This window comes from Pelobates fuscus, chromosome 6 (genome assembly GCF_036172605.1).
Source record: "Pelobates fuscus isolate aPelFus1 chromosome 6, aPelFus1.pri, whole genome shotgun sequence".
NCBI lineage: Eukaryota > Metazoa > Chordata > Amphibia > Anura > Pelobatidae > Pelobates > Pelobates fuscus.
In genome coordinates this window covers 112,202,103-112,213,653 of record NC_086322.1, presented here as the reverse complement: position 1 = coordinate 112,213,653, position 11,551 = coordinate 112,202,103, and the positions used below count along the sequence as shown (strand labels likewise).

The 11,551-nt window shown below is 39.3% G+C and overlaps 1 protein-coding gene across 1 annotated transcript in view; it reads left to right on the top strand.

Moving 5' to 3' along the window:
- Positions 1-10,871, top strand: part of CEP44 (centrosomal protein 44) — a 63,696-nt gene extending 52,825 nt beyond the window's left edge. Inside the window, exons 9-11 of the mRNA XM_063458163.1 lie at positions 8,228-8,355; positions 9,413-9,450; positions 10,737-10,871. Coding sequence (XP_063314233.1) covers positions 8,228-8,355; positions 9,413-9,450; positions 10,737-10,785 — 215 coding nt within the window. The 3' untranslated portion in view covers positions 10,786-10,871. The remainder of the gene's footprint in view (positions 1-8,227; positions 8,356-9,412; positions 9,451-10,736) is intronic.
- The last annotated feature ends 680 nt before the right edge of the window (positions 10,872-11,551 follow it).

The window sequence follows — 11,551 nt, the reverse complement described above, 5'->3', positions numbered from 1 at the left end:
AACCGCCAGGGATTATCCACGAGGACCACCAGGGCTTCACAGAAGGGATATCCCCCCTCCCTGGGCAAAGGTAAGAAGGGAGGGGGGATAATATTTATAATAGTAATTGCAAATATTTGTTTTTAAATAATAAAAAAAAATATGCTTTATATCCTCCCTTCCCTGGGCAAAGGTAAGAACGGAGGGGAGATATAAAACATATTTTTTTATTTAAAAAACAACAACACTTATCTGTTTTAATTACCCCCCACCACACACTTACCCCCACTGCACCCCCATAGACACACTGCCCCCACTGCACCCCCATACACACACTACCCCACTGCACCCCCATACACACACTGCCCCACTGCACCCCCATACACACACTTGCCCCCACTGCACCCCCACGCACACTGCACCCCCACGCACACTGCACCCCCATACACACACTGCACCCCCATACACCCCATACACACACTGCCCCCACTGCAGCCCATACACACACTTATCCCCACTACACCCCCATACACACTGCCCCCACTGCACCCCCATACACACACTGCCCCCACTGCAGCCCATACACACACTTATCCCCACTACACCCCCATACACACTGCCCCCACTGCACCCCCATACACACACTGCCCCCACTGCAGTCCATACACACACTTACCCCCACTGCAGCCCATACACACACTTACCCCCTGTGACGAAGTGCCCTTCGCCACTTTGTCCTGGAGAGGCCTGCTTGCCTGCCTCCTCCCCTGCGACTATGGTCCTGGACTATATTGCACTGTAAACCCTGTATTCAGGCATATGGACTTGTATTAGACTGTCTTTTACCCTTTATCTATGCTGTAGGTTTGGACTGCTAATATAACCTAACAGCCAGGGGATTTAGGCGAATATATTGCATGAGAATACCATTACTGGAGAATACAGCCGTTCGTATGATTTCATGCGAATTCTTTGTGCTCTGAATAGGTGGCCGCCATTTCGGGACTTTTACACGTGTTCGCGGCCATCTTGCGTGCGAACAGCGGTGTTTGCCTGTGAACGCATGGAACTGAAATCGGAAGCGCAAACAGACGAATACCGCTAAGACCTCCAGACATCCAGAACTACGTACGGAAACTACCGAACGACCGGCCGTTCGGTAGTTATACTTAACTTAGTATGGGGATTCTAGCGACCACAAAGATGCGAATGGATGGCAAGAATTTCGTCTATTTTACCGTGCGAACGGAGACCGACCGCAAGGCCAAAACTCATGGAACTATTTTCGGCTAGTTGGTCTGTGCGGTCGGTCAAAACTTTGGAGCTCTGTATCTCCCGAACCATCCATCCGAATGGGCTGATTTTTGGACAGACTGTTGCCCTGAACAAGGGCTATTTGGGGATACCAGATTTAAAGCTGTACCCCCTGTTTTTGGGGTACATCCAGAACTTGGGTAAAATAATGTATGTTTTAATTGGGTTATGTGTTTATCTGAGGGGAGGAGACGTGGGGGTGTTACCATGCATGTGATTGGTCAATTTCATCCTCCCCCTGGGAGTGTCCTGTATGTACCTGATCCTAATAAAAAGCAGGCTGGGTGTTCCAGTCCTCAGACCTCTTCTGACCCTCAATACGTAGCCTTGTCTCGTTATTGGAGGGAACTGCTATATCACACTGGGGATTGCTATGCGCTGCATATTCCCCTGAGCTCTTAATCACTTAGCTCTTGTAAGAGCTTGTTCCGGATACGCTCTCCTGGAGGAGAGGTCTTCCCCACACGGTCCTGGAGGACAGAAGCCGATCCAGGGTGGAAGGAAGACGGCGCGGCTCCAGTTAAGCTACGGCGGTTGTGGAGCCTGCGGTGGTTGTGGTGTCGTCTGCAGTGCTTGGAGTCCTCTGAGAGCGCTAGGAGCATCCATCAACGGAGGGTACTCGGTCGGGGTACACGGAGCTCCGTTACACCCCCACTGCACCCCCATGCACACTTACCCCCACTGCACCCCCATGCACACTTACCCCCACTGCACCCCCATGCACACACTTACCCCCACACACTACCCCCACTGCACCCCCGTACACACTACCCCCACTGCACCCCCCATACACACACTGCCCCCACTACACCCCATACACAGTGTTCCCACTGCACCCCATATATACACTGCGCTCCCATGCACACACTACACCACTCACACAAACGCACAATGCCCCTCCTACACACAGTGCTCCCACTGCACACACACACACAGTCACACACACACCTACCTACCTAGAGGCCCTATCCCCATACTACAACCCCTATCCTGGCAGACCCCAGGTAAATTGTCAAACTGTTCTTAAACGGTTTGACTATTTACTCTGGGAGGGCACCACGGCATCCTGGCACCATAACCACTACAGAGAGCTGTAGTGGTTATTGTGCCTGGATTGTTTCTTTAAATTATATATGAGTGCCCCTCCCGAGATAAGGCTCTGGATCCGCCAGTGACACACACACACACTGGACTCATACATACACACACACACTGGACTCATACATACACACACACACTGGACTCATACATACACACACACACTGGACTCATACATACACACACACACACTGGACTCATACATACACACACACACACTGGACTCATACATACACACACACACACTGGACTCATACATACACACACACACACTGGACTCATACATACACACACACACACTGGACTCATACATACACACACACTGGACTCATACATACACACACACACACACACTGGACTCATACATACACACACACACACACTGGACTCATACATACACACACACACACACTGGACTCATACATACACACACACACACACACTGGACTCATACATACACACACACACACACACTGGACTCATACATACACACACACACACTGGACTCATACATACACACACACACACACTGGACTCATACATACACACACACACACACACTGGACTCATACATACACACACACACACACTGGACTCATACATACACACACACACACACACTGGACTCATACATACACACACACACACACACTGGACTCATACATACACACACACACTGGACTCATACATACACACACACACACTGGACTCATACATACACACACACACACTGGACTCATACATACACACACACACACTGGACTCATACATACACACACACACACTGGACTCATACATACACACACACACACTGGACTCATACATACACACACACACACACTGGACTCATACACACACACACACACACTGGACTCATACACACACACACACACACTGGACTCATACACACACACACACACACTGGACTCATACACACACACACACACACACTGGACTCATACACACACACACACACACTGGACTCATACACACACACACACACACTGGACTCATACACACACACACACACACACTGGACTCATACACACACACACACACACTGGACTCATACACACACACACACACACTGGACTCATACACACACACACACTGGACTCATACACACACACACACACTGGACTCATACACACACACACACACACTGGACTCATACACACACACACACACACACACTGGACTCATACACACACACACACACACTGGACTCATACACACACACACACACACTGGACTCATACACACACACACACACACTGGACTCATACACACACACACACACACTGGACTCATACACACACACACACACTGGACTCATACACACACACACACACACTGGACTCATACACACACACACACACACTGGACTCATACACACACACACACACACACTGGACTCATACACACACACACACACACACTGGACTCATACACACACACACACACACACTGGACTCATACACACACACACACACACTGGACTCATACACACACACACTGGACTCATACACACACACACACACACTGGACTCATACACACACACACACACACTGGACTCATACACACACACACACACACTGGACTCATACACACACACACACACACTGGACTCATACACACACACACACACTGGACTCATACACACACACACACACTGGACTCATACACACACACACACACTGGACTCATACACACACACACACACTGGACTCATACACACACACACACACTGGACTCATACACACACACACACACTGGACTCATACACACACACACACACTGGACTCATTATATATATATATATATATATATATATATACACACACTGTAAATAAATATTCAATTAATTTAATTTTGGGGGGATATAATTTTATTTAGAAATTTATCAGTAGCTGCTGCATTTTCCCAGTTTTTTGGGGTAAAATTAGGGGTCTCAGCTTTTATTCGGGTCGACTTATACTCTAGTATATACGGTAAATACATTTTTGATGGTTAAAGCTAACCTTATCCAATCTCCACACAAACGCTATACCAACCATACCCCTTACCCATTGCATTCACAAACTCTAATTGTATGCCTACTCTAATCTTACACTTCACCTCAACCCTACACTATCTTTAACCCCAAAACAGCATAAACCCTACAACTTGCTCTAAACATAACCCTACCCTATTCTTACCCCTAAACCTAACCCTAAGGGTAATATCAATTCTCATATTAGAAATGGGTTTTACTATTTAACACAGTAGATAGTGGTCAGTGACCACCATCTACTGGCTGGTTTTCATAATTACACTATAATAATTACTGGGTGACTCTATTGCAATTGTTGCGGGGCAGCTAGCAAAACCCAGCATCAATCACAATCTGCTGTGGACAAGCTTTGGTCTCCCCAAAGCAACTGCAGCAGAACAAAAAGCAGCTTTTTGAAAAAAAAGGAAAGCTTGAAAAACGTGATCTTGCTCAGCTGCAATTTTATCCATGACTTTAACGGTCTCGGTACACAGAGCACACCGATACGTCTGGGGCCACTAGCCCTAGAACATCAAGGGGAGCCCCAGGTATCAATTGATACCTGTGGTTAGTGGTGTGGGCAGCAATTTAACCCTGCTCATACGAAATCTGCCGGGCATTCTATGCCGTCCTGCAGATATTTAGGTTTTAAGGGTTTAATTTTAATATTTTTAATTGATGCAGTGAGATAATGCCATTACTAAGCACAATTTTTAAATAGCAGATTGTATTGGTTTTATAATATGTCAAAAGTGCTGTTAAGTGGGAGGAATGTCCCCCTTATGTTTTATTGCTGTTTATTGTAGTGTATTTATTTATAGAGCACATAAACAGAGCAAGCACTTCTATGTACTTATAAACATACGTTTTGTCCTGTTAGTTGCAACCAAGCCAGATTATTTATTATGATGGATTTGTTTAACAAAGTTTTGGCACATGTAGGGTCATTATGGGTGGGCACAACAGCAAATAAGCATCATTGGAAAGATACATTTCTTCCTATCTACCCTCCCAGGGTTGTTTGCAAAATTCTCTAACGCTATAAACCTGCCCCTTGAACTAATGTGTCAGTTGAGGACCGTTTTACTTCTCCCCTTTAAGTATCAAATTCATCCAACATTTGTGTGCATGCCACACAGTCAATTAGAATAGACTTCTCTCCTCCCTTAGTGAGAGCCATGATCCATAGTTAGGCATACATGAAATTGTTGATTTGGCAGGTCATTACACACATAGCTCAATTCACAAACCTGTAAACCAGAAGGTATATAAACAGATTGTGGCCACAGCTGGGGAAAGACATTGCTTATCCCATAAAATGCTTGCTGGACAGGCATTAATGAGACAAGATCAGACCCTTTGGCCCAAGATGAGAGATCTCTTCCAAGTAAATGGTGGGTCTGCCTGTGCAAGCACAGCTTCTTCAGAAACTCTAGTTATAATTTTTTTTTTGCTTTTTTAACTTTTATTTTTTTCTGTATAATTTTAAACATTGTCTATGTATTGCATTAAAAATAGGTTTAATTTCCTGCTTATTGTGTATTCTTAAAGCACCATGAACAGCGTATTACCTATTTATTTTGCACTGTGAAACTTTTCACAAATTTTTAAAGAAGGGAAAAAAAAGTATGACGTCTTACACTGTCTTTTACTTTACTTATTCTGACATAGTTGGTAATATGTGATTATAATGAGCTATAGTAAATTAGAATTCTTATTCACCTCCTAGATCTGCAGTTTCCAGAAATTTAACATGTAGACCATAATATGCATTGCATTATTTATGCACATGTATTGGTTCAAAAACCATATTCTTAAATATTTTGACATGGATATTTTCATATTTTTTTTTTTTAATTATTATTTTTTTTAACTGTAATGACATTGATAATGTTATGTATTTTATGTATGTTGAATTTTAGATACAAGTGGTGTTTAGCATATCATTCCATTCTGTATGGTGTTCCACTGCCATCTAGTGGAATTGCTGAGTAATTAAAAATGACATTGGATCTGTATTAAGGCTTTCTTGTTTGTGTTTTAATGTTATTGACCTAATTAGTATTTGTATCTACTTTTTAAATTCACAGTGTTAAGCCTATGTTGGCACCTTGTAATTTGAAGATGTCATCTGTAGTTCAAGAAACACTCCAAGCACCATTACAGTGTGATGTAGTGATTATGGTGCCTGGGGTGCTACTTATTATCACTGTGCTTCTAGTCAAAAGATCATGCTTAGATCAATACATTGTTTTATATTTTTTTATGTATATATTTTTTTTTAATTGTTAAACTAGTTTGCATATGCCCACCCAGAATCCTTTGCGGTAGTAACATCACTGCAAATTTGTGATTTCTGTGAGGAAAAGAAAGTCTTATGGCTTGACTGGTGTGCAGATTTTTGTTTAACGTTGTATTAACTATAATATATATATATTAATTATATATAATCAATATCATAATCTAAATTATATTGGAATAAAAAAAAATCAAAAGTTGCAGCCCACCCCCCAAAAAAGATATATATATATATATATATATATATATATATATATATATATCTTTATTATTAGTAAACCAGCTGCTGAGAAGAGAATTATATATGATCTCAGGAAAACATATTCAAACTGGCTAGAGCACGATTGACAACGGTGAGGTTAATTCTCTGTTGCTAAATAATTATCATAAACAAAATTATATTGGAATAAAAATATAATCAAAAGTTGCAGCATATGCAGTTGCGTGTATATATATATATATATATATATATATATATATACGCAACTGCATATGCAACTGCATATGCTGCAACTTTTGATTATATTTTTATTCATATATATATATATATATACGCAACTGCGTATGCTGCAACTTTTGATTATATTTTTATTCCAATATAATTTTGTTTATGATAATAATTATTTAGCAACAGAGAATTAACCTCACCGTTGTCAATCGTGCTCTAGCCAGTTTGAATATGTTTTCCTGAGATCATATATAATTCTCTTCTCAGCAGCTGGCTTACTATTAATTGTATTTATATGTATATCTCCAACATATTCTAGCAGGGATCAGCAACCTACTTCTCATGCAAGTCACATGAGGTGCCTTTTCACGGCACTCAAGACTGCCAGATGCAAACAGGCTCTGGCCTATCAGGAGTCCCAGTGAGACTTCATATTTCTGCTAGTGCAAACCGAGTGGGTGATTGCAGGTGGTGAGGCACAATCCTCAATTTATTCATTGCAGCACTTTGAGGAAGTAATCTCATCACCTCCTCCCAGCACTTGTGAATGGAATCCGCACTGAAGTAGAGCAGCCCTGCCCTTGATCGGCACCTCACCAGCTTGGTCCCCACTGGACCCCAGTGAAACCACCCACTAGATATACACAGAGCTGCGGAAGAATATTCTAGACAACCCACACAAAAACACGCAGTCCTCACAAACACAATACCACTGACCATATGCACAAATACAGCGCTACAAAGCAACTGCAGAACCCATAAATAACACAAGTAGAATATGGCAACATACACACCTCGATTTAAAATATATATATATATTAATATGACTGGCACGCCAAGGGACTTAAAGATCTTCTTTTGGCACAGTACTACTAAAAGTTTGCCTACCCCTGTTCTATAGTAATGTAAAGTAACTGATGAGCACATACAATGATCCAAAACTGAATAAAAAAACACACATGAACAAAATGTGAAGTATAACTACACAAAACTTATTTGTTTCTATTATTGCTGAACTGGTAAAGAAACATGTTTAACAACTACAATTTCTTTACAGATTTTGAAACCAAAGCAGATATACCTGAGAGCCAACATCAGTCGTCTGGATACAGTTCCTTGTTATCTGCAGACACCTCACCCATAGCTGTTGACATTCATTATACCAACTTGACAGAAGACTCAAAGGTAAGCTGAACTTACAAGTGATTTAGTGAATTCCATTCTAAGGTCAATAGAACATGCCAGCATTAGTAAAGGTAAATGCTGTCCATGCTATTCTGGCCTACAGAATGCTTGCTCAGTCTAGCAGATGCTGAATCTCGTTGAGTGTGTGGAAACAAAATGCATTTTACAAAACAGAGTGATGTGAGCAGCATATGAAACATAAAATTTGTCCTTGGCATCTCTCAATCAGCCTAATGAAAGCATACAGGGAAAAGAAGAAATGAAACAATGTGTCCATTCCTTATTGTGATTTGCAATGTGTGCCCTGGCTGTGCCTGGACTGAACTGGATTGTGATATTATTTGCTATTGCCAATATTAAATCATGTATTCAAATGTGTAATTTCCATAGAAGCACGAGTTCTTCATTAAAGGAACACTATAGTCACTAAAACAACTTTAGTTTACTGAAGCAGTTTTTGTACATAGATCATTCCCCTGCAGTCTCACTGCTCAAATCTCTGCCATTAAGGAGTTAAATCACTTTTTCTTTTTTTTGCAGCCCTAGCCACACCTCTGCTGGCTGTGACTCACACAGCCTGCAAGAATTTATTTTTTCCATTTTCAATCAAATGTCAACTTGCTTTTAGAAGTTTGTATCTCCTGCTCTGTAAATTACATTAATCACATAAAGGAGGCTCCTGCAATGTCTAGCAGCTACAACAGAGCAGGAGATAAGAAATCCTAAATTAAACAATGTTTAATAAAGGAAGTATACACATTAGATGTCTCTTTACAGCAAGTGTTTAGGAAGGCTATATAAGTCACTTTTAGGGAGGTGTGGCAAGAGCTGAATAAACAAAGTGACTTAACTCCTTAATGGCAGAGAATTGAGCAGTGAGACTGCAGGGGCAAGATCTATACACAAACTGCTTCATTAAGCTAAAGTTGTGACATTTAAATTGGTTCATATTGCATGATCCTTTTGTTATGTGACAGGGCTAATTAATCAGTGCTTATTCTCTTCAGAAAATGTTTTATTTTGTCATGTACTGACATTAATACATATATATTTGCAGGAGACAACCAGAAAAAGAATGGAAAGGATAGGTAAAATGTAAGCATCATATTTTTATTCTTTTACTTTTTTCCATGGTTTCAAGTTAGTGTTAATTCGTGTTCTAGGGTTCTTTTATAATGCATGACATGGAATGCATCACAAGCTAAAAAAAAAAATAGTTTTTTTTTTTAGTCAAATGATTGAAAAAAAAAAAAAAACCCTCACATTTTGTCAAATGATTGAAAAGTAAAATTATCCTATTTTTTTTTTATTTTTTTTTATTAAGAAATCATGGGAGCTGAGCTTAGTTATATGTCTAGTTTACTCTTCTTTTTATTTTAATATTAATTTGGCTGTTTATTTTTGCATAATTCAATGGGGGGTTATGTATAAAAGGTTTTGTGTTCAACTTTGGGCTGTTATGCTGTCTTTTTTGCAAGTCATCCCTTTTTTATTCCCTTATTGTTCCAAAATATTCTTTACTGTGCCTCTACCGTCGCTTTATATTCTTGTTTTATTTTTATTCTTTGTTTTTGGTTTACAAATGTGTTACTCTGTTTTTATTTTGTTGGTGCCCAATGTTTTGTTTTTTTGTTTTTTCTGTCACTCTTAAATAAAAATTCCCAGCAGTGTTAGTGGTGCATTTTCTGTGACCAGTAAGCAGCTTTTAAGTTCCCTTTTTTTTTTCTTCTTCTATAGAATATAAAAGTGTTTCAAATTGTCAGGGTATCTCTTTTTTTATTTTTTTTATTCATTTATTTTTTGTAATAATGTCGATTTGTCTGCTGTTCAATAAACTTGTTCAAAAAAGTGGATCTGGCTGGTTCGTCTCAATCAAATTCCTTTTAATGCACACATTAACCATCTTTCGTTTGTGTGTGGATGAAAATAAATTTGATTCAGTCGTGCTGGGTGAAACTAATTTTTACATAAGTCTTCTGTTCAATGAACTATATTGATTCAGTGGGGGTTGGTTTCTTTGTTGATCCCTGTGTCCTTGCTCCTACATGTGCACTAAAACAATGAATGTGCATGTTTTCCAACTCTACCCATCTTTCCAATATGTTATCTCTTACCAGCAAGTACTAGCACATTATCACTTTTACTGTAAAAAAAAATTAAACTTATTTAATACTTAAAAGTTTGTTTTACTGGCTTTTTTGGATGTCACCTCTATTTTATTACCTTATTGTTCCGAAATATTCTTTACTATGGGTCGACTGTCACTTTACATTCCTGTTTCTTTTTTTTTCTTTTTTTTTTGTTTAGAAATGTGTTACTCCCAGTGTTTATTATTTTTGCCATACAAGTACCTTAATTTATTCCTTTTCTTTTATCTCTAGGATGGAGGAAACCACGCAACTTTTAAAAAGTTCAAGTAATGCATCATAATTGTACTATATATTGCCTTTTACGTTTCAAGAAAGAATACTATTTGACTACGTTACATCTATAATAAATTATTTTTTTATAATTAATATATTTTGTAAGTTACTTATTTCTGACTGATTTTGTAAGTTAGTTATTTTCTGACATATTCTCTTCCAGAAACCAACATAAATTTTTTTAATCTTTTCATAATTAAATTTTGTCCATAGCCTCACTCTCCCTCATTAATACTCTAGGAATGATTGCCAGGCTGTAGGTACACAATTCTCTTCCTGAAGTCACTTATATAGTTCCTACAAGTTTATTTAAAACTTTCTGTGTGGACCTTTTCAGCAGTCATACTACTCCTACAGTCAGGCAGGGTGAGGAGTGGATGGACTCTATCATTTTATAGTTAGCATTATATTAGCATTCCATAGAATGATAGAGATTGCTACATCAGTTTAAATACCTTTATTTTATAAATGCATGATTTAACTGTGTTTACTGTATATGGGTATTATGCGTAAATGCAAACATTTTTTAATTAATTTGCCACTTTACTAATGACAATGTCTTCAGGGTCCTTACAAATACCTATAAGCAATGTATTTGGCCATTTTTGTATTTTTTTGTATTTTGTCACAGCTACAGTCCATGAGAAATTGTATTTTTATTTTTATGCTAACATTTTAGACCCTGTGTGAAATAATGCATGATAAAGAATACTGTATACCATACCAAAAAGTTTTTCATGAACAAAATATTTTTGTTACAAAATTTATTTTTA